General features: G+C 38.0%; 1 protein-coding gene and 1 long non-coding RNA gene across 4 annotated transcripts in view; both read right to left on the bottom strand.

Annotated features, from left to right (window-relative positions):
* LOC7455672 (uncharacterized) overlaps nucleotides 1–25,210 on the bottom strand; it is a 45,444-nt gene that overhangs the window by 9,216 nt on the left and 11,018 nt on the right. The window contains exons 3-4 of one of the 3 annotated variants that reach the window (XM_052447022.1): nucleotides 16,982–20,753; nucleotides 16,218–16,707 (exon numbers count right to left, since the gene is read on the bottom strand). The exons of 1 other annotated variant lie outside the window; for it this stretch is intronic. In XM_052447022.1, the coding sequence (XP_052302982.1) occupies nucleotides 20,649–20,753 (105 nt within the window). In that variant the 3' untranslated portion in view covers nucleotides 16,218–16,707; nucleotides 16,982–20,648. Of the gene's footprint in view, nucleotides 1–16,217; nucleotides 16,708–16,981; nucleotides 20,754–25,210 lie in introns of those variants that run through there. One more of the 3 variants, XM_024585701.2, reaches the window with a different exon arrangement.
* On the bottom strand, nucleotides 9,954–14,905 carry LOC127904280 (uncharacterized). The gene is made up of 2 exons (XR_008057287.1): nucleotides 14,853–14,905; nucleotides 9,954–10,138 (listed from the first exon to the last, which is right to left on the bottom strand). It is a non-coding gene; the product is annotated as an uncharacterized LOC127904280 (long non-coding RNA).

Here is a 25,210-nt window from a genome sequence, read left to right as displayed (position 1 = left end):
TAGAACTTTCTTCCTTGACAATGGAATATTTAGAAGCAACATATATAGTTAATGGTTAGAAGATTGAAACATGAGAGCATTAAACATAAGTACTCCACTTCTCATTTTTTTCTCTTTAATTAAACTTTATTTTCTATCCATTTGTTTAATTTTCTTGATTGAATCCTTTTTTGGCTTAATTAGCTTAGATTAAGTTTGAAATTGCGGTGAAAAAACCAAATTAAAAAACGAAGGGATCAAGATGTAAAACATGAAGAAAATACATTACTAATCCTAAATTCAAGATAATTTTTATTATGGTTCAAAAGTTCATTTGTTTTATTTTTCAACATTTGAGTTCGAGAGAAAAGAGAGAAATTCATTGAATTATGGTTAAAAAAAGAGAAAATTATAGTCGGCCACATTCCAATAATGAAAAAATTGATCTTGGTATATTAATAAGTTCCATTCGAAAGGAAATTCTAATTAAGATGTTTTTGAACCTTTATTTTAATTTTTGAAAAAGTAAATTGAGGTCAAGAGATAAAAGAATGTTCTATTTTGATTTTGTGTTTCTATATTTTTTTGTTTGATAAATTGATTTTGGGTTGGGTGGGAAATTTGATTCTAAATAAATCCTGAAATTGAGCAAATATTCTTACACACACATGTTTGACCCTTGTATCCTTGTGTACCAATTGACATACTTGTGTCTTTGTTAGTTTCTCGTCGCCATACCATTTCAATAATCTATCAAGTTATTTTACAAAATTTTGATAGCATATATATCCCCCTGCACAGGGCACTATCCAAAAAATGACCTGTGCAAATTCATGCAATACAATTATAATATCATCTATGATGTTCAACATTCCATAGTCGGTCATTAATAGTAACCCTAGCCTGGCTCACAGCCCATCATCAATACACATGTAATAAAAACGGTGGGGAGGTTAAAATTGATATCTCTAGCCGGTGACTCTTACTCTTGTGATCAATTAAAAATTAAAGGTTAGAGGTTGAACATATAGGTCAAGCTTCAGTGACTCTTACTCTTGTGAATGACAGTTTACTTTTCTTCAATGGGCCAAAAAGGATTATAATGATCTGGTGAGAGAAGCTCTAAGAGGAGCCATTTATTAGTTGTCTTGTATAAAAATAGAGAAAAGGTCTTTCTTTTTTTGTTTAGTTTTCTGCTCCTTGGTTACTGTTAAGCTCTTTCATTGCTATTTCTATCCTGTTCTCCTATGGAATACTCTGATTTTCCAAGGTTGTAGGTGTCTTTGTCCTAAACGGCAAGTTTAAGGGGTTAAGAAATATAATCATCTGCCAATTTCTCAGCAATTATATATGTTGCTTCTTCTAAATCAAGGGAATTCAAATCAATAAATGCCAGTTATTCAATGGAATAGCGAAGCGTACTGTTTCCAACTGTTGGTTTGGATACATGTGGAGAGATGTCTTTGTTGATTCCTTCTGTTTATTTCATGCAGATGTTCGAGTTCCGCTGTCACCGCAGTGGCTTTTGCCAAAACCAGGCGATAGTAAGCCTGCAGTGGGAACAGGGGTTTGTTCTCTTAACTTTTTTATGGTATTATACGATCTTATTTAACAACATAACTTGCTCATGTATGGACAAATTTGTAGTTCTTACATTAGATTCCTTAGATGAATGTATCCTCTTAAAGCAGATTCCACATCAGCAGCTTATGAGACATTAATTCAACACTCCTATTTGGCTCTGAAGCTGCAGACTCCAAGTCTCTGTCTAAAGAATTCATACTTAGCTTGAGGAAGCGGCTTGGTCAGAATATCAGCATTTTGATTTTCTGTTTTGCAATAGATCAGTTGTATTTCACCTTCTCTTTGAACTTCTCTTAGGAAATAGAGTTTTAGTTTGAAATGTTTCATTTTGCCATGAAACACAGGATTTTTTGCAATTGAAATTGCAGCTTGATTGTCTACAAGTATTTGTGTGCTTTCCTTTTGCTCCATTTGCAGATCAGCCATTAACTTTCTAATCCAAATAGCCTAATTCACGGCAGCAGTAGCAGCAACATACTCTGCCTCTGCTGTGGATTGAGCTATGACTTCTTGCTTCTTTGAACTCCACGAAAAAATGGCAGAACCAAAGCTAAAAAAGTAACCTGAAGTGCTCCTCATGTCATCAACACAGCTGGCCCAATCACTGTCAGAATAACCATGGAGTATGGAGTTTTTAACTTGACAAAACTTCAATCCATAGTTAATTGTTCCCTTAATGTATCTGACAATTCTGTTTGCTGGTTGAAAATGAATTTCACTTGCACAATGCATATACCTTGAAAGTATACTTGTAGCATTCATAATGTCGGGTCTTGTTGCAGTAAGATACATCAAGCATCCTATTAAAGTTCTATAGAGTGTTTCATCAATCTTTGCAGCTCCATCTTCTTTGCAAAATTTCTCCTTTTGATTCATTGGTGTTGTTGTTGATCTACACTCTTCCATATTGAACTTCTTTAAAATCTCTTTGGCATATTTTTGCTGGCATATGAAGATTTCATTATGCTTTTGTTGAACTTCCATGCCGAGAAAGAATGTCATCTTTCCCAAGTCAGTCATCTCAAAAACATTCTTCATTTCTCTTTTGAACACATCAATCTGCTCCATGTTACTTCCTGTCACAAGTAAGTCATCCACATAAAAAGAAACCACAAGCAATTCATCATTGATTTTCCTGAGATAGAGTGTAAATTCACTTAGACTTTTTGTAAAGCCTAAGTCTAACAAATGTGCATCAATCCTACTGTACCAAGCCCTTGGTGCTTGCTTTAAACCATAGAGAGCCTTTTTCAATAGATATACTTTCTCCTCTTCTCCTTGAATGACAAAACCTTCAGGCTGCTCCACAAATATTTCCTCCTCCAAATATCCATTTAAAAAAGCAAATTTGACATCCATTTGATGTATAGTCCAGCCATTTTGAGCAGCAAGAGCAAGCAATATTCTTATAGTATCAAGCCTAGCAACCGGAGCAAAGGTTTCAGAGAAATCCACCCCAAACATCTGAGCATATCCTTTGACAACAAGCCTTGCTTTGTGTTTGTTTATAGAACCATCAGCATTGAACTTGGTTCTATAAATCCATTTGACTCCAATGGCTTTTTTATGTGCAGGTCTGTTCACTAGCATCCAAGTCTAATTTTTCTCAATCATCATAAGCTCCTCCTTCATTGCAACCATCCAATGTTGATCTGCAGCAGCTTCTTCATATCCTGCAGGTTCAATTATTGCCACATTGCAGCTCTGATAGATATCAGAGAGCAATCTGATTTTTGTAACAGATTCATCATCAACATCAACATTCTCCTCTTGAAATTCAAGCTTATTTTTCTCCCAGTTCCAGCTTTCTGACTCAAAGAATTGGATGTTCCTGCTAACAATTACTTTGTTGTCTTGTGGAAGATAAATCCTGTAGGCTTTGGAGACTAAACTGTAGCCTACAAAGATTCCAGGTTCTGCCTTTTTATCAAGTTTGTCTCTCTTGACCTGTGAAATGTAAGAGAAGCAAAGACAACCAAAAGTTTTTAAATTTTACAACTTTGGTTTATAGCCATACCATGCCTCAAATGGAGGTTTTTGTTGCAGAGCTTTTGTTGGCAATCTGTTCAAAAGAAACACTGCTGTGTTTGCAGTTTCAGCCCATAAATTCTTTGGCAATCCTTTGTCATGCAATAAACATCTTGTGATCTCCATGAGTGTTCTGTTTTTCCTCTCAACAACCCCATTTTGCTGAGGGGTATAAGGTGTTGTCAACTGGTGTTCAATGCCTTCCTTTTCATAGAACTTGTTGAATTTTTCTAAGGTATATTCTGTTCCATTATCTGATCTGATCACCTGCATTTTGTATGTGCTTTGTTTTTCCACCCAAGCTTTGAACTTCCAGAAGATGTCAGCAACTTCAGATTTATACTTCATGAAATAAATCCAGCACATTCTTGTATGATCATCAATGAAAGTAATGTAATACTTACTGTCATTTAATGATGATGTTTTCAGAGGTCCTCCCACATCAGTGTGCACTAGCTGTAGTTTGTGTGTAGCTCTCCAGCTTTTATTTTGTGGAAAAGGAAGTCTTGTCTACTTCCCATACTGGCAGGCTACACACAAAGGAAGTTCTTCTTCTAAATCATGTAAGCCTTTCACAAAATGTTCTTCTTCATAAAGAGCAGAGCTGTATGATGAAAATGCCCCAATCTTTTATGCCAAAGCATTGTACTGCTATTTTCTTCATGTACTGCAGCTTGTTCTTCCTCCTTAAAATTCAAAACAAAGCTTTTACTTTGCATCTGAATTTTAAAGACTTCCTTGTTTTATGCATCATTAATCAAATAAAACTTGTCTTCAAACAGCACCTTATATCCTTTTTCCAGCAACTGACCAACACTCAAAAGATTTTGATTAATTTCAGGAACATATAAGACATCAGAAATTAATTTTAAACCTGTGTTGTCTTTGATTGCCACTGTCCTTTTACCCTTTACTGTGAGATATGCCCCATTTCCAATTCTCACTTTAGAAATGGCAGTTCTGTCAAGCCTTTTGAAAAGCTCTTTATCATAGGTCATGTGGCTGGTACAACCACTGTCTATAAGCCAGCTCTTTGTCAAGTTATTGGCAATAAAGCATGATGCCACAAATAGTTGTTCTTCTTCAGGTTGTTCAACAACAGTTTTGGCTTCTCCTTGCTGCTGCTGCTGTTGTTAAAATTTGCATACCCTTCCAATGTGTCCTAGCTGACCACACTTGTGACATTTTATATCCGGCCTCCACCAGCATCTGCTCTGTGGATGATTGGATTTTTTGCAGTAAGGATATGATGGAAATGTTGTGTTGTTGCTGCTGTAATTTCTGTTTTTTTTATTGTATGTTGTTCTGTGATTTAGCAAAAAAGGCACCTTCCACAGAACCTGCTTGTCTCATGAATCTTCTTTGTTCTTGAGCCTGCAGTGCATTCAGTAGCTCTGCCAAAGTGATGATACATCCTTTTTAGAGGGATGATAAGTGTTTAAGGTAAGTGTTTAAGCTCTCTCAGCCTCACAGATCTCTCAAGAAAAGAATTGGCTCTGATACCAATTTGTTGGATTTTAACAGAATGAAATGCAAAGGTTAGCAATTATCAAACTTCTTCTATGAACTTCACTGCTTTATTGATCATGCCAGACTTTTAGAAAAACAATGAAAAGGAAAGCTTTAAATGCAAGTAACAGCAACATTATCTCCTGCTGTTACGTAACAGAAAGTAACAGAAAGTAAAGGACAATGACTAAACAAAAGGATTATATCAATCCTAATAGAAATTGACAAATTCAAATAGCAAGTGTGTTTTATTAAAACTAAAACTCATATCAGCTTCCACATCAACAGATTCCACATCAGCAGCTTCTGAGACATTAATTCAACAAATAGCAAGGAAACTAATTATGATCAGCGGCGTGAGAGTAAGTGGAACACACGTTGGGGGCCTGATAATGACAAAGATACTGATGGTTTGTGTGAGAAGTGGATAGACTCTGGCAGAGATGGTGACATACCATTTGGAAAAGATGAACGGGAGGATGATCATTATCGGGCATGGAGATCTAACTCCTCCCAAGTTCGAGGGAGGGGAGAGTCTCCTCATCACCAAACTCCAACTCCAAACAAACAGGTTCCAACATTTTCTTACAACCGAGGACGTGGGGAAAATACTTGAACGTTTTCACTTGGTCGTGGAAGGTTTAGTTCCAGTGGAATCTCCATGAGCAACATTTCTTCTAATTCTCAATATTCAGGACCAATTTCAGACAAAGGTGAAAGTGGCACTTTAAGATACAGTAGGACTAAATTTCTAGATGAGTACAGGATGATTGACATGAAATCACGCCAACTATCAAATGGGTTTGTGCAAGTGCCTTCTCTTACACTAGAAGAAACCTGTGAGCCACTGGCACTCTGTGCACCTACTCCTCCTGAGGAAATGTTAAATTTGTAAATATGGATTACCTGGGAGGATACTATCATTGCCTTTGTTTATAGGATTTCTTTATTGCCTAGTAGGTAGTTTTGAAGGGAATTGACAAAGGGGGCATAGTAAGCAGCTAGCGGTGCACCTCAGATATCAAAAGAAGGATCTCTTGGTTGGAACTCAACAGACATCCAAGGAGAGCCAAGCTTGGTACGAACTTTCAAAGTATTTTTTTTTTCCTTCATTTTGCTGACACATTTTCTAGGGAAAGGAAATGATTCTGTTTGGATTGGCATGTCTGAGCAGGCAGTAGAGAAGATGTGCCACATTCTTTTGATGATGGTAAAGATGAAAGCCTTGATAATTCGATGGGTGGCCATGGAACATATTCTGATGGATTTTCTCATGAAAGGAAGACACCATATCAAGGGTCAAGCTCAAAATTGGAAATGATGCAGGAGCATATCATGTATCCTGATAACAAAAGTCCAAAGCTAAAGGTAACTGACCCACGCATACTATGAATGAAGTGGTTTGTGCATGTGTTTATTAACCTAACCTTTGAAATCATTTGATGAGCTGTGAAGGGGGCCTTTTTCCTCAATTAACATGACTAGAAAAATAGTTATCTCCAACATCATTTTGTTGAGAAATTTTTATTGTTGCTTGTTATAATTTGGTTTTTTATTCAATGATTTTCATCTGTGTTTTTGCTGTCTGCCCCCTCTTATTCTTTAGTCGAGTCTGTAAATGTCTGGTATGTTACATTATGAAAAAGTGTACCATTTAAAGTGCCCGTAGTCTTCGTGCCTTTTAATAATTATATTGCTTTCCATGTGCAGCTATTAGAGAAACCAGTCCTTACAAAAAGACTGATGAGATGCCTAAAAGCAGGGAATTGGCCCTGGAGGGAAATACTTCTTCGAATTCTGGAACTCCATGGCGAGCCCCATCATTGGTAAAACAATTGAATACTGTCTCACATGACTGGAGAGATGCTTCAGGTGATTTCAGGTCGAGGGCTACTGATATGGCCTGGAATCAACTCCAAAAAGATCCCGAAAATCCATGTGAAAGTAATTTTTCTGATCCATCATTTTCAAGAGATGAAGCAAAATCGCAGACCGATGAGGATCCCATTATCAAAAGGCAGCCATCTGCTGTTCTGGACTGGGAACAAGAAGTCCAGAAGTTTCCACAGCCCTCTCCTGAGAACCTGGTTCTTTATTATAAGGATCCTCAGGGTGAAATTCAAGGTCCCTTTTCTGGCAGTGATATCATTGGATGGTTTGAGGCTGGGTTTTTTGGCATTGATTTGCAAGTTCGGCTGGCAAATGCATCTAAGGACTCACCCTTTTTATTGCTTGGTGATGCCATGCCTCATTTGCGAGCCAAGGCTAGGCCACCACCTGGTTTTGCTGGGACGAAACCGAATGAATTCACAGACACATCTAGCAGGACAAACACTAGCAGCTTCGGAAACATGCATTCTAGCTTAAACGATCTCAATATTATAAGAAATGATTCAAAGTCTAAACCAGGTTCAACAACAGAAGCTGAAAACCGATTCTTGGAGTCACTGATGTCTGCTACCATGGGTGCTTCATCCCAAGGTTCGGTTACCCCTGGCTCATTTTCATATTTAATGAATGAAGTGTGTTTTATTTTAGCAGTTCTATGCTTTGGCCATTCCCTCTTAATTTTCTAAATTAGATGGTGTATGAGAGTGTAGTAATGGTTGTTTTTTAAAATATTTTTTACTTGAAAATACATTAGAATAATATTTTAAAAAAAAATTATTTTTAATATTAGCATATCAAAATGATCTAAAAATACAAAAACAAAGTTAATTTAAAACAAAAAAATAAAAAAAATTCAATTATTTCAAAAATACTTTTAAAATACAAAAATAAACGGTCTCTTATTAATCATCTTGCAACATTTCTATGTGATTTTGATGTTTATGTTTTCTTTGTAGATTCCCAGGGATTTACCGAGAATAGTTCTGGTGATGTGCCGGCATTGGGAGTTGATGGTGGGACTGATCTACACCTGTTGGCAAAGAAAATGCCTCTTGAACGGCAAAGATCATTACCCAGTCCTTATCCATATTGGCCAGGAAGAGATGCTCCTTCTATGGTTTCAAAGTCAGAAGTTCACTCAGACTCCCCGATGCAACATGCAAAACTCCTATCCTCGTTGGCTGACAATCCATATCAGCCTCCTCATTCTCAAAATGCTGATCTGATGTCCATTCTTCAAGGCCTATCTGACAGACCTGCCTCTGGCATAAATAATGGTGTTTGTGGTTGGTCAAGTTTTCCTGTTCAGGGCTGCTCGGATCTACTTCAGGATAGGATGGACTTGCATCATGCTCAGAATTTTCCTCCACAAGTACTCTTTGGGCAACAACATAGATTGCAGCCACAGAACCCACCTTTAACAAACCTACTTGGTCAAGCTATAGATAACACATCTGGTATTTTGACACCTGAAAAATTGTTGTCCTCAGGTTTACCCAGGATCAACAGTTACTCAACATCTTGCAACAGCAGTTCTTGCTGCAGTCACATTCCCAGGTTCCTCTTGCAACACCGCAGCTTTCAGTGTTGGATAAGCTTTTGTTACTCAAGCAGCAGCAGAAACAGGAGGAGCATCAACAGTTGTTGCGGCAACAGCAGTTACTTTCCCAGGTTATGTCAGAGCACCATTCTCATCAGCGTTTTGGTGAGCCATCTTATGGACAGTTACAGACTGCTGCAATAGCTACAGAAAATGCATTGGATCCTTCACGGCTTCAACCATCCAAAGAATTGTTTCCAATGGGTCTACAGTTGCCAGTTTCAAATGTGCAAGATGAACACACTACCAGTTTCTTGAATTTGCCACCTCAAGTTAATCCAGATGTAACTTGTAATGTCAATTCAGAAACATCTTCTCTTCATCTTCCACATCAAGTGCTTGGGAATGCCAATCTTCAAAAAAGCTGGGGTACAATTCCAGGAAAAATAAGTGAAATCCATCAGAAAGATTCTTTGCCAGCGTCACCATTTGTTGATAGCTCGCCCTTGCCACGGCTGATGAACAAATCTACACAGAAGTCTTCTCTTGCACCTGAACCTGTCCTCTCTGCTGACTTCCATGCCCCTCTTTTGCCGGACCATACATCAGAATTCCCTTGGAGAACTGAAGAAATTGAAAGGTTTTGGTATCGGAGGGTACTGCTGATTCTGTTCATCAGAATTCTCATGGAGTCTCTGATCCAATAGCATCAGCAGGAACCGGTGATAATGCAATTTCTAAGCCTGATCGTGCCAGTGCTCTAAAAGTTGAACCAGATAGCTCACTTGATGAGCAGCAGGTTGATAGAGATCAATCCAACACCGAGCCTTACGTGTTGACAGAAGTGAAAAACATTGAAACTCGTGAGGTAAGAAAAGCTTCTGAGAAGAAATCCAGAAAGCAAAAATTTTCCAGGTCAACCTCCTCTGACCAGGCAAAGGCAGCATCGAAGGCTTCCTCTTTGCAGCAATCGAAGCAATCTGAAAATGAGGGCCCAAATGCTGACCACACAAGATTCGAGTCACATGATGAAACTGGAATGTGTCTCTGCACAAGGCAAGAGACAAGAAGTTTGGGACTTCTGCAGAAGTTGTGGATTCCCAGCAGGTTGCAAACTTATCACCTGCAATCAATTCTGGAGATGATGTTGGAGCCACAGAAGTTAAGGGTGAATCTAAACTGGTTGAGTCTGCTGTCTCAGTGCATAGCATGCAGATGCAATCAAGTCAGCGTGTTTGGAAACCTGCTCCTGGCTTGAAACCAAAGTCATTTTTGGAAATTCAACAGGAAGAACAAAGGAAGATTCAGGTTGGCATGGCAGTTTCTGAGATCAGCACTTCTGTCCACCACACAAGCTCACCTACTCCTTGGGCATGTTAGGATACTGGCATGCAAACCTGACAAGATAAAAGGTAAGGGACAAGATAAAATGAGAAATTAGACACACAAGAATTTACGTGGTTCACCCAATTTGGCTACGTCCACGGGCAAGTATAGAAGGATTTTACTAAGTAATGTGGGAATTACAACCTCTCTCTACTAATAGGAGAACAACTGAAATCTCTCTATTAATAGGAGAAAACACCTCACTTACTCTCTCACAAACACCTTATAATTTTGTGGGATTACTTTCCCTCTCTCACTCTTCTCTTCCTCTCTTGTGATGTGCAAAATAAGCTTGGATGCACTGCCTATTTATAGGCAAGCATCCAAGCAAAGGACAAAGGGGCACCAATTGGTGCTGCAAGTGGCACCGAATTGGTGCCCAACATTGTTGAATTTGCAGCACCAATTTGGTGCCTAACATTGTTGACTTTGCCAACAATGCAGCTAACTTCACATTCTCCCACTTGAAGACTTTGATGAGTGAATCAAGTCTTCACACTTAATCATCTGTGATTCTTCTATCCTTTCTATACTTGTCATCTTCATGCTGCTTACGTTTCTGTTAGGCTATAAGAGGATCTACACCATATGTACTTGTCAGTGTTGACTGGTTTGGTCAAAGCATCTGCTGGGTTTTCCTTTGTGTTAACCTTCTGAAAATCTACACTTCCATCTTCCACCACTTCGCGAACAAAATGATATTGACCATCTATGTGTTTTGTTCTTGAATGAAACGCGGGATTCCTTGCAATATGCAAAGCACTCTGACTATCACAATACAAAAGAATGTTCTCTTGTTTGTGCCCGAGCTCCTCCATAAGTTTCTTCATCCATATTGCTTCTTTACAAGCTTGTGTAGCTGTCATGTACTCAGCTTCTGTTGTGGATAAAGCTACAACAATCTGAAGTTTAGAGACCCAGCTCACAGCTCCTCCTGCAATTATGAACACATAGCCTGTAGTGGATTTTCTTTTCTCAAGGTCGCCAGCAAAATCTGAATCAACATAACCCTTGACAGTAAATTCTGATCCTCCATAACATAAGGTGGCATCTGAGGTACCCTTGATGTATCTCAAGATCCTCTTAATAGTATTCCAATGCTCTCTACCAGGATTTGCCATATATCGACTAGCTGCTCCCACTGCTTGTGCAATGTCTGGTCTTGTACATATCATGGCAAACATTAAACTTCTCACTGCTGATGCATACGGTACTCGAGACATCTCCATCCTCTCTGCTTCATTGCTAGGAGACATACTTGAGGATAATTTGAAGTTAACAGGAAGTGGGGTGGAAATTGGCTTACAATCTTGCATGTTGAAGCGTCGCAAGATCTTATTCAAATAATTCTTCTGAGAAAGCCAAATCTTCCTCTTACTTCTGTCTCGGTGAATTTGCATCCCTAGAATCTTGTTTGCTGGTCCTAAGTCCTTCATATCAAACTCCCTAGCCAACTGTGCCTTCAATTCTTGGACTCGATCTTTGTTGGGGCCTATTACCAACATGTCATCCACGTACAACAACAAAATGATGAAAACATCATTTTCTTCAAACCGTATAGAGATTTGTTCAACCTGCAAACCAAGTTCTCCTTGCCTACTTCAGCAAAACCCTCTGGTTGGAGCATATAAATTTCTTCTTCAAGTTCTCCATGAAGAAATGCAGTTTTCACATCTAACTGCTCTAAGTGAAGATCAAATATAGCACACATCGCCAAGACTACTCTGATTGTAGTAAGTCGTACCACTGGAGAAAATATCTCATTAAAGTCTATTCCTTCTTTCTGAGCATATCCTTTCACCACCAATCTTGCACAGTACCGCTCCACTTGATCATTGCCATCACGCTTTATCTTGTAAACCTATTTGTTGCCAATGGCCTTCCTTCCTTGTGGTAGCGGAACAAGATCCCAAGTGTTGTTCTTGTGTAGAGCTTCAATCTCCTCTTGCATTGCTGTCATCCACATAGATACATCTGTGCTTTTGATAGCCTCATGGAAAGTTGATGGCTCTCCATCATCTGTTAGAAGACAGTATGCAATATTGCTCTCAGTAACATATTCTGAGTGCCAAGCCGGTGGTCTTCTTTCACGAGTTGACCGTCGAACTTCAGGAGTTTCAGACTCTATTTGTTCTTGTTCTTCATGCTCTGGTGTAGCTTCAGAAGAAGTATGATTCTGAGTATTTTCCATCTGGACTGCTGTAGTCTCCTTTATAATGCTATTATGTTCTTCCATTTGTATTTTACCTTCTGCAAATATAACATTTCTGCTGATGACTACCTTGTGGGCAGTGGGATCCCACAAGCGATACCCCTTCACTCCATCAGCATATCCCAAGAATACACATTTTCTGGATTTTGAATCCAGCTTGCTTACTTCTTGAGTATTGTACATCACGTACACAGGACTTCCAAATATGTGCAATCGAGAATAATCAGCTGGCTTCCCACTCCACATCTCCATCGGTGTCTTCAGCTCAATTGCAGTTGATGGAGATTGATTTATCACATAACAGGCGGTATTGACTGCTTCTGCCCAGAATGACTTTCCTAGACCTGCAGCCTTCAACATTGCTCTTGTTCTTTCTAATAGAGTTCTGTTCATCCGCTCTGCCACTCCATTTTGTTATGGAGTGTATGCCGTTGTGAACTACCTTTTGATACCTTCATGTTGACAGAAGTTATCAAATTCATCACTGGTATATTCTCCTCCATTGTCAGTCCTTAAACACTTGATCTTCTTTTCAGATTCAAGTTCCACCCGCGCTTTGAAAGTTTTAAAGACTGCGAACACATCTGCCTTCCTTCTAATTAGATACACCCAACATCTCCTGGAGAAGTCATCTATGAATGATACAAAGTATCTTGCTCCTCCCAAGGATACAACCGGTGCTTGCCAAACATCAGAGTGAATCAGGTCTAAGATGCATTTGCTCTTAGTTGTTGATGTGCCAAACTTCAACCTGTGTTGTTTACTTGTAACACAATGCTCACAAAAGGGTAAAGTAACCTTTGTAAGCCCAGGGAGTAACTTCTGATCAGAGAGAACTTTCAAACCTTTCTCTGACATGTGGCCTAGTTTTTGATGCCACATCATCGTCTTCTCTTCTGCAGGACTAGCTGATGCGATTGACGCTTCTGCCCCATGATGTGTTTCTCCCATTAATACAAACATGTTTGCAACTGTTTTTCTCGCCTTTAAAACTACCAGCGCTCCTTTGACAATTTTCATTATTCCATTATCTGTTCGGATCTTACAGCCAAGACTATCAAATTGTCCCACGGACAAAAGATTTTTCTTTAAGTCTTTCACATGACGCACTCCTGTAATAGTACGAATTAAGCCATCATACATCTTCAATTTGATGGTGCCAATGCCAGCAATCTCTAAAGCATGATTATCACCCATGAACACTTTGCCTCCAGAGATGGGTTCATATGTATGGAACCAATCTCGATTAGGAGTCATATGCCATGTTGCTCCTGAATCCATTAGCCAGACCTCAGTAAGCTCTTCTCTATCTGTAGAGATTGTCGCTGCTTCACTATATAAAACCTCCCCATCTTCTAAGGTGCTCGCAACACATCCTTAAGGTTTTGATGACTCTACAGTATTCTCTATACCCTTTTTAAACCAACAATCCTTTTTAAAGTGCCCTTTTCTGCCACAGTTGTAGCATTTCACAGTCTTCTTACTTCTTGATTTGGACCTCCCTTGCCTTTGACTCCCACTGGAGCCACGCTCTGTTGATCTCCCTCTTGACACCAATAATGCCTCTGCTTGGTTTGAACTATTTCTGTCTCCTTTATTTTTGCGCCTATTTTCTTCTTCCAAGATGACGGCTGCAACATCATCAAAGACTAAATAGTCTATGAGGATATTATTGGTCAAGTTGATAATGAGCTGATCATACGAATCTGGAAGACTTTGAAGTAGAAGCTCTGCACGTTCACTTTCCTCTATTTGTTGACCCAACATAGTGAGTTGTGAAAATAGAGTCCTTATTGTGTTGATGTGGTCAGTCACCGCCGTGGTTTCTGCCATTCGAAGGGTATAAAGTCTCCGCTTTAAGAAAATCTTATTGTGCAAAGACTTGGACTCATATAGCTTTGTTAGAGTCTCTCATATCTCCTTAGTTGTTTTCTTCTCCGCCACACTTGATAATACTTCATCGGCTAATGCTAAATGTATGTTAGCAATAGCATTGCCATCCATCTCATTCCATTTTGCATTATCAATGATCTCTGCGGGCCGATCCCCAATTGCTGCCAAGCAATTGTCTTTCCTTAAGATTGCCTTGATTCTCATTTTCCAGAGTGAGAAATTGCTCCCATTGAACCTTTCAATCTCGTACTTTGCTGCCATTTTATTCACCGTGATCTATTCAGCTATCACCGTTTCACAGATCTGTAACGTATATAGAAATAGTATCGTGTGAATAATACTTCACTAAGTAAGTTTCCAGGAAAGATTGGAGGGGTCACAAACGGTCCCGCTTAAAACCCAATCTCCTTAGACAGAACTTCCTAGACTGTATTTAATCACCGCACTGACTTTCTATATACGCCAACAGTAACGTATGTGAACAGTACCGTATGGATGAATAGTGTCGTATAGGTGAATAGTGTCGTAGACGTGAATAGTACCGTATACACGAATAACTTTTGTGTATTAACACCAACCAGAATGCTCTGATACCACTGTTAGGATACTGGCATGCAAATCCGACAAGATAAAAGGTAAGGGACAAGATAAAATGAGAAATTAGACACACAAGAATTTACATGGTTCACCCAATTTGGCTACGTCCACGGGCAAGTATAGAAGGATTTTACTAAGTAATGTGGGAATTACAACCTCTCTCTACTAATAGGAGAACAACTGAAATCTCTCTATTAATAGGAGAAAACACCTCACTTACTCTCTCACAAACACCTTACAATTTTGTGGGATTACTTTCCCTCTCTCACTCTTCTCTTCCTCTCTTGTGATGTGCAAAATAAGCTTGGATGCACTGCCTATTTATAGGCAAGCATTCAAGCAAAGGACAAAGGGGCACCAATTGGTGCTGCAAGTGGCACCGAATTGGTGCCCAACATTGTTGAATTTGCAGCACCAATTTGGTGCCTAACATTGTTGACTTTGCCAACAATGCAGCTGGCTTCACAGGGCAGGGGTTGTGGCCATCCCAAAAATTTCTAGAGAGATTCAGAGAGAGGTAAATAATACTAAGATAAATGTGGGAAAAGCAGAAACTTCACCGTCTTCAAGGAGCAAGAAAAGCAAGTTGCATGATTTATTGGCAGAAGTTGTTTTGGCGAAGTCTAATGATACAGAGATGGAAGTTTATGACTCTTTATATAGCCTAACTACTTAACAAGTCACAACTACCAGTGTGGAATCTATAGATGATGGAAACTTTATTGAGGCTAAAGACACTAAAAAGAGTCGCAAAAAGTCTGCTAAAGCGAAGGAGGCTGGAGCTAAGGCAGCAGTGCCTGTACCTTCTACTGAAATGGCTGTTAGTTCAAGTCCCATCGAGAAAGGGAAAGGCTCTCGCACTGTGCAGCAGGAGAAGGAAGTAATTAGGTGGGTTATGTGAATTTGGAATTCTTTTATTTTTTAGCAGTTAAATTGTTTATACTTGCTTTGCTACCCACTTTTTATGCATGGAGGAGGGGTAACAGTTAATTTAGTTCCGATTTCATGCTCTCACCAGTGAGGATAGAAGTAACGTGTTTTTATGTATTTTTTATTTTAAAAATATAAAAATTCATTCTAGAATTGTTTATTTTATTTCTTTTGAAGATGACTTGCTGTACTTTGATAAAATCATTGGTGTCCGATGGCTGTCTTGCCTTCGGGGTCATGGTATTTTGCAATTGCTTAAGATCAGAAGGTTTAGGCATCATAAGGAGCTAAATAAATAGAAATTTCTTCCATATTCTTAACATATTGTTAAAGTTTTTAGGTTCCGAGAAGTTTAGTATGCAGTTTTTTCTTTTTGTTTTTATCCGGGTATTCTTGTACTTTTTTAAAGGATGAGACTAGTCACGTTCGGGGTTCGTGGTTGCCCCTCTCAATAAGTGCGCTTCCTGAAAATTGAACTGTTTAGTATGCAGTTTGGTAAGTCATATTGTAAACCCCCAGTTATAGTTTTTTTGGGTATTTAAAAGATAAGAAATTTAACCAATAGTAAAATAGGTTAAATTAAATTAAAGAAACCTAAATTAAGATAAAAATAGTGAAATTAATGAAATGAAAAGTGAATATAGTACTAAATTATTGAAAAGAAAAATATTTGTAAGGACAAAATGAATACGTAAGATTAAGAGAGGTCAATATTCAAATAACAAAAGGTTGGGAGTTTATATACAAATGATAAAAAAGGGTGTGGATAAATGTACAATTAACAAGATGTTAGAACTATAAATATCATTCTATTTTCTCTGTTGGAGGGGGGGCCAAGAGTAAAAGAGAGTTTAGAGAGAGACCGGAGAGAAAACATATTGATGGCAGAACATCCGACAGCTATAACTCCCCCTTCCACCATTGGATCAGAACAATATTCGGATATGTTGTTCCCATCGGTGTCATGTACATTTTCACCGGAGGGATTTTCTATATCAATCCTCGTTTGAGCGATATCAAGGGAGGAAAATATCAGGGAAAATACACATCTGGACAGTCTTCTTTGCTGTCTGTTTTCTCCTTCAGCCACCGTTGGATTACGCTATAATTTGGATATGTTATTCTTCCTGATTCCGTATAGATTCTGAACGGTGGAGATCTGAAACAAAAATTAGGTATAGAAGTTATGTGAAACCCTGAAAAAATAAAATAAAAATAAAAATATTTCTCATATTGAATAGTTCCACGCTTTTGAGCAGAACGCTCAATCCAACCGTTAGATCAAACTGAAGGTTTAGAAGAAATCTTATAACATATAATTCTACATTTGATTAAAATTTTAGGGCAATCCGAGTTCAGGAAGATATTTTAAAAATTGCTAATAGTCGGATAGTAAATAACATAAAATTCACCAATGGCAGTTTTGTAAATACCTGATGAGCTGGCAAAGTCCAGCAATTTATTCTCCCTTATTTTGACGCCAAAAACAAAGGTAACAGAGGGATGAAAATAGAGGTAACAGAGGGATGAAACAGAGGGAGAGAAAAGGAGGGAAAAACGCATGAAAAAAAAATTACCTTGAGAGAGAGTAGAAATTGTGTAGAATCAAGGATTTAAAAAGTGTAAATCACCAAATCACTTCCTCAAGTGAGGATTTAAGAAGAAAACTAAGTGAGGGAGAAGGGTGAGAAAGGGGTCGTAAGTCATGGCAAAGAAGAAAAATTGAAGGGGAGGAAAAACATCACCAGGTTAGCTTTCGAAGTTCATTTTAGTGTTGGGTAATGAGTTCTAAGTTGTTTAAACAAGTTTGGGTGAAAAGAAATAGATTAATGCATTGTTCTTAGATTTCTTGAATTAGGATTCTTAGGAGAGAATTTACGGAAAAATGTGAAATTGTTGAAATTGATACATTGTGTTAGGATGGGTTGATAATGATGCAAAATAATGAAGGATGGAAGAAAAAAAAACAACAATGCTGGTTACATTTGAAATAAAAGAGGAGCATGGAATGTAATAAAGCTTGTATAATTAATTGTGTGAATTACATTGATGAAGCTATTTGATTTACTGATTTCAGGACAGCATATTACTGCAGGGGCTTTGATTCAGGATTTTGAAATTGTGTTTTTATTTTGCATTCATTATTGGGAGGTACTGTCATGGTGGTGGTAATCTTATCAAATCATTTCATATCATTGCAGCTTGCAACAAAGTTCCGTAATAGTGGGCAAACCTGTGTTTGTGCAAACAGAATAATTATGCAAGAGGGTATCCAACTATAGAATTACAGCCCTGATTTTACCCCTTAATTCTAATTGTATATATAGTGTTGAAATATGTAACGTGACAATGAAATTATATACGTGTTACAATTCTGGATATGAATATTGTAACAAGCATACCTTCCTTATATTTATAGGAGGAGCATTCGTGGCTGGAACCATAGTGGAGCGAGCTCGAACACCTGGAGCTGTAGGTAGGTGTTTTGCTCTTTAACTATGTAAAAATTATTGTATTTGTTCTTTGGTTTTTCTTATATATGATTGGGTTGTCTTTGTTATTTACATTTGATAATGATTAGAACTGAACTGTGTCATGGTTGTAAGAGAATGATGAGAGCACATGGTTAAGAATGAAGAGAATTATTCGATCAATAAAATTAATTAATATAAAAGATAATGTATATGACTTAGTTGTCTAAATGGTCAGAAAGATATTAATATTAATTTTGACTTAGTTTTTCAAAGTGGTGGAAAGCTAAGGTGAATAGTATTTGACTTAGCCATTTGCAAAGGCATGGCTAAGGTGATTTGGAAAAATGACTTAGTCATCCGTAAAAACGGAAACTAAGGTGTGGTTATAAAACTTAGTCATTCATGTGTAAAATGGCTAAGATGGTAATGAATTTGATCAAGAATTGAGGAAGACCTAGATTAATTATGTTATTACTTGGACTTCCATTAAGATGGGGACCAAGGTGGTAAAAAAAAAAAAGAGTAAGCTTTACAAGCAAACTATGGAGCTTGGTAATGGAGAAGTCTTCTCAAGTAATTAAAGTTGAAGAATATGTCTACAAAAAATGTATTAGAAATTATGGTGTTAAAAGGAAAAAAAAGTGTAAAGTATATATATGTGTGTGTGTGTGTGTAAATAAATGAAATTAGTATTACTAAATAAATTATGTTGTATTTGTTGCAGGTCCTTCTCATACTGCAGGACAACCTTGATTTTCTTCTTTTGTGGATAGTTACTTACTAGGTATATTTTGGATATGTGGATTATGTAATTTTCTAGTTCACTAGGATTTAAAGTTGTCTTTTGGGCTTGTAATTAGTGTTAAGTTATATACCACTTGTTAGTTAATTAAATCTCTTTTGTGTAGGCATTAAAGAATTTTCAGTATGCATATAGATAACTTTATAATATGCTTGTTTTGATGATATTATGTGTGAAGAGAAAAGATATATGACACTACTGGTAGAATGCAAAATGGTGAAGATACAAGTTAAAGTGGATAATGTGATGAGAAATCAGATTTCTGTTGAATAAGTCTATAATGGTTGGATCATAAATATGCAGGATAAATTGTGTTTTAAGTTGATGTTGACACTTGGGAAGGTCAATTTACAGAGGAGACTCTGCCGAATTTTTGGTAGCCAAATAATAATAATAATAATAATAATAATAATGATAATATATATATATATAAGTATATGGGAAAAAAATCCTAATTTTTCAACGAATTTGACATGTATAAAATAGAGTGTTACAATTGGTATCAGAGCCAAGTTGTATTTTGATGTGAATGTGAAGAGAAAGCAAGAGTTACTAATATAGAACTTGAATCTTTCATATAGAATGGCACGTACTCGAGCTGAAGCTAGAGCTGAAGATCAGGTTGACCTTATTCCCAAGAGGGGACAAAATGATAATGAGGCTCAAAGGAACGACCCCCTAGGGGATACTGCATCTCATAATCTTGGGGAGCAGGTAAGGCATAGAGAGTTTGTGGGATCACATAGTACTTCAGCGGCATCCTCAGCACCAAGAGTGCCAAGAGTGCATAGACCAGAACCGGTTGAGCAGGTTTATCCACCTCAACCTATAGTGCCATTGGGGGCACCTATGCAATCTGTGGATCCTGCTTCTATAGAACAGATAGTGAGGGTTGTGGTGGCTAGTATGGTAAGGGTTATTGGAGGAGTGAACACGGAAAGAGTTAAGACTTTGGTTTATTGGGTAAAAAGTATGAGAGAAATGGGATATACACCATACCTTGGAGAGGAGGAAGCAGAAATCTTAGGACGATGGCTCCGGAAAGTGGACGAGTCCCTTTTTCAGATACCAGTGCCTAAAGATATGCAAGTAAATTGTAACTACTATCTGATGAGGCCCAAACTTGGTGGGCTACAGTAAAGGAAAGGAGAACAGGAGAGGTGCTTTCCTGGGTTGATTTTAAACATGAGTTCGAGATTCGATACTACTCAGCACAATTTCAATGGAATAAAGAGCAAGAGTTTTTGAATTTGAAACAACTAGACATGACAGTTATGGAGTATAAAAGACGGTTCCAAAGCATTTCTACATTTTCCTCTGTGTTGATTCCTATAGAGCATCACAGAATTGGGAGATTTAAAGAGGGATTGACCCAGGAATTAAAGAAGGGGTTGATCACTTATCAACCAAAGACTCTGAGAGAATTGGTAGAGGCTACTCAAGCTCTAGAGGCAGTGTTGAAAGTAGACCAACATGACATAACTAGGCAGGGGCAAATAACAGCTGGGAAAAGGAAAGAGACTGCTACTTAGTTTTCTAGGTCACCTCTTTCAAAACGAAGTGGGGAAGGATTATCCAGAAATCAGTTTTTTAGAGGAAATACTGGCAAGTTCTTCCAAGTTGAAAGGAGTGGACAATCTAGCGGTGGAGCCCTACAGGGGCAAGTTAGAGGGGGAAGTTCAGCAGGAATTATGAGACAAGAAACTTCAAACCATCCCCACTGTGAAGTGTGTAATCGATTCCACCCAGGAGATTGTAGGGTGACACCATGGCGTTGTTTTGTTTGTAGACAGGAGGGGCATCGCTGGAAGGAGTGCAAATATGTTATTGAAGGGTGTCACTTATGTGGGGAAAAGGGGCATTATCGTCGAAACTGCCCAAATAGGGGACAAGCTCAAAGTCATCAACAATCAGTAACTGTGGATAGACCTGAAAAGGAACCAATGCGAGTTACACAATCCGGAGTCAGTGCAAATAGAGGAAGGAGTATGAGTACAGGAAATAGAACCCAAGGAAGAGTATATCATATGACCCAGGAGGAGGTACGAGCTGCCTCAGATGTGGTGGCAGGTATGATTACATTGAATGCTCAACAAGTTTATGCATTGCTAGATCCCAGAGCGACTCATTCTTTTATGTCAACAAAATTTATACATAAGCTAACCATGCCAAAATGTATGTTAGAAAAAGGGTTGACGGTCAGTACTCCTCTTGGGGAAAGGGTAGACATAGATGAAATATATAGGGGGTGTAATGTACAAATTAGAGGTCAAAATTTGCAAGTAGATTTAGTTCCTTTGACTATCCAAGATTTTGATGTAATTTTAGGGATGGATTGGTTGGGTAAACACCATGCAACCATGGATTGTTATAATAAGATTGTGACTTTTAATGTAATAGAAGGGAAGAAGGTAGAATATAAGGGAGAGAGAAAGGTAATTTTGGGTAGTATTATTTCTGTAATGACTGTTAGAAAATTGTTAAGAAAGGGGTGTCAAGCTTATTTAGCTTATGTAGTAGACAATGAGAAGCAGGATAAGGAGTTAAGGGACATTCCTATAGTAAAAGAATACCCGGATGTGTTCCCTGAGGAGTTGCCAGGACTACCTCCAAGACGAGAAATAGAATTTTCTATAGAGGTACTACCTGGTACTATGCCCACATCCCGAGCTCCCTATAGAATGGCACCAGTAGAGTTAGCTGAATTGAAGGTGCAATTACAAGAGCTACTAGATAAATGATTCATTAGGCCAAGTAATTCCCCTTGGGGAGCCCCTATATTGTTTGTCAAAAAGAAGGATGGTACCTTCAGGCTTTGCATAGACTATAGACAGTTAACAAGTTGACAGTAAAGAATAAGTATCCGCTTCCTCGGATAGATGATTTGTTTGATCAATTTAAGGGAGCACAAGTATTTTCTAAGATAGATCTGAGATCGAGATACCATCAACTGAGAATCAAGGAACGGGATGTACCAAAGACTGCTTTTAGAACTCGATACAGGCATTATGAATTTTTAGTGATGCCTTTTGGGTTGACTAATGCCCCTGCAATGTTCTTGGATTTGATGAATCGAGTGTTTAAATCCTATTTAGACAAGTATGTAGTGGTGTTTATTGATGATATCTTGGTATATTCCAAATCTTTGACGGATCATGAGCAACACTTAAGGAATGTTTTACAAGTGTTACGAGAAAACCAGTTGTATGCCAAACTAAGCAAATGTGATTTCTGGTTAGATAGGGTAATTTTCTTAGGACATGTAGTTTCAGTAGAAGGCATATTTATAGATCCCAGGAAAATTGAAGCTATACTGAAATGGGAGAGACCCACCAATGTGACTGAGATTCGATCTAGGGCTGGCCGGGTACTACAGGAGATTTATAGAAGGCTTTTCAGCTATAGCCTCTCCAATGACCAAATTAACTCGAAAGGAAGTTAAGTTTGAATGGTCTAAGGAATGTGAGCAAAGCTTTCAAGAACTCAAGAAGAGGCTAACCACTGCTCTAGTACTGACATTACCTGAAGGACAAGAAGGATTCATAGTATACAGTGATGCATCAAACAAAGGACTGGGGTATATGTTAATGCAAAAGGGGAAGGTGATTGCTTATGCTTCAAGACAATTAAAACCTCATGAAGTAAACTACCTAGTGCATGATTTAGAGTTAGCAGCATTAGTTTTTGCATTAAGAATATGAAGACATTACTTGTATGGAGCTCAAGTACAAATTTTTACAAATCATAAGAGTTTGAAGTACTTGATGTCCTAGAGAGAATTAAATATGCGACAAAGAAGGTGGATAGAATTGATAAAAGATTATGACTATGTTATTGATTATCACCCTGGGAAGGCAAATATTGTAGCAGATGCCTTAAGCAGAAAGAACAAGGCAGTGATTGGTGGGATGACAGTTAACAATGTAAAAGAATTGATAGAGTTGGGGGAATTGAGGACACGGATGGGTGTGGGACTTAATGGATCTCTACTAGCTCAAATGGTAGCCCGACCAATGTTATGGGATAAGATCTTAGAAGCTCAGAAGAACGATGTGAAAGCGGAGAAGATAAAGGGTGAGATAAAGCTAAAACAGGAGACCCTATTTCAGTTAAGGGAAGACGGAATACTGGCTATGCAGAAACGGGTTTACATACCAGAGGATAAAGACTTGAAAGAAAACATTCTGAGTGAACACATGAATCACGGCTTACAGTGCATCCTGGGAGCACAAAGATGTTCAAATATCTAAAAGAATATTATTGGTGGCCAATGATGAAGAAGGAGATAGCTGAATATGTGGCAAAGTGTGTTATTTGTCAGCAGGTCAAAGTGGAGCATAAGAGACCCGCGGGAGAACTACAACCACTCCCAATTCCAGAATGGAAATGGGAAAATATTACCATGGATTTTGTGTCCGAACTTCCAAAAAGTAAAAAGGGGAATGATGCAATCTGGGTGATTGTCAATAGATTGACCAAGTCTGCCCTGTTTTTACCAATGAAAATGACAGATTCGGTAGATAAATTGGCAAAACTATATGTAAGTGAAGTAGTTCGGCTTCATGGAGTTCCAGTATCCATAATATCAGATCGGGGTCCTAGATTTACATCAAAGTTGTGGCCTAGTTTGTAACAAGCTTTAGGAACTAAAATGAATTTAAGCACGACCTTCCACCCACAGACAGACGGACAGTCCGAGAGAACGATACAAGTGTTAGAAGATTTATTAAGATCGTGCATCTTAGATTTTGGAGGACAATGGGAAGATCACTTATCATTGGTAGAATTTACTTATAACAACAGCTATCAAGCGACAATTGGGATGGCGCCATATGAAGCCTTATATGGAAGAAGATGTCGTACACCACTGTGCTGGGAGGAAGTAGGAGAAAGAAAGCTATTAGGGTCTGAATTGGTGAAGGTGACTATGGGAAAAGTGAGAATGATTCAAGATAGAATGAAAGGGGCTCAGGATAGACAGAAGAGCTATGCAGACAATAGAAGAAGACCGTTGGAATTTGAAGTAGGAGACCAAGTATACTTGAAGGTTGCCCCATGGAAAAATATTATTCGTTTTGGAATGAAAGGCAACTTAGCACCCAGATATATAGGTCCATTCGAAGTGGTGCAGAGGATTGGGCCAGTTGCTTACATATTGGTGTTGCCCCCACATCTATCAAAGATACACAATGTGTTTCATGCATCTTTACTTCGAAAGGCAAAAATAGATCCAAAAAGACTTTTGCCGCAAATTCCGGCATAAGTCAAGGAGGACTTGACCTTAGAAGTAAAACCAATAAAAATACTAGATAGGAGTGAAAAAGAGCTAAGAAATAAGAAGGTTGCCTTGGTCAAGATCTTATGGAGAAACTCACAAATGGAAGAAGACACGTGGGAAAGAGAGTCAGAAATGAAAAGGAAATATCCAAACTTATTCATTGAAGTAGGTAAGAAATTCAAATTTCGTGGACTAAATTTTATTAGGAGAGGAGAATGTGAAACCTTGAAAAATAAAATAAAAATAAAAATATTTCTCAAATTGAATAGTTTCACGCTTTTGAGCAGAACGCTCAATCCGACCGTTAGATCAAACTAAAATTTTATGAGAAATCTTATAACATATAATCCTACATTTGATTAAAATTTTAGAGCAATCCAAGTTCAGGAAGATATTTTAAAAATTGTTAATAGTCGGATAGTAAATAACATAAAATTCACCAATGGCAGTTTTGTAAATACCTGATGAGCTGGCAAAGTCCAGCAATTTATTCTCCCTTATTTTGACGCCAAAAACAAAGGTAACAGAGGGATGAAAATAGAGGTAACAGAGGGATGAAACAGAGGGAGAGAAAAGGAGGGAAAAACGCATGAAAAAAAAATTACCTTGAGAGAAAGAGTGGAAATTGTGTAGAATCAAGGATTTAAAAAGTGTAAATCACCAAATCACTTCCTCAAGTGAGGATTTAAGAAGAAAACTAAGTGAGGGAGAAGGGTGAGAAAGGGGTCGTAAGTCATGGCAAAGAAGAAAAATTGAAGGGGAGGAAAAACATCACCAGGTTAGCTTTCGAAGTTCATTTTAGTGTTGGGTAATGAGTTCTAAGTTGTTTAAACAAGTTTGGGTGAAAAGAAATAGATTAATGCATTGTTCTTAGATTTCTTGAATTAAGGTTCTTAGGAGAGAATTTACGGAAAAATGTGAAATTGTTGAAATTGATACATTGTGTTAGGATGGATTGATAATGATGCAAAATAATGAAGGATGGAAGAAAAAAAAAACAACAATGCTGGTTACATTTGAAATAAAAGAGGAAGAGCATGGAATGTTATAAATCTTGTATAATTAATTGTGTGAATTACATTGGTGAAGCTATTTGATTTACTGATTT

Source organism: Populus trichocarpa, chromosome 14 (genome assembly GCF_000002775.5).
Source record: "Populus trichocarpa isolate Nisqually-1 chromosome 14, P.trichocarpa_v4.1, whole genome shotgun sequence".
NCBI classification, from domain to species: Eukaryota; Viridiplantae; Streptophyta; class Magnoliopsida; order Malpighiales; family Salicaceae; genus Populus; species Populus trichocarpa.
This window is presented reverse-complemented; position numbering and strand designations above follow the sequence as displayed.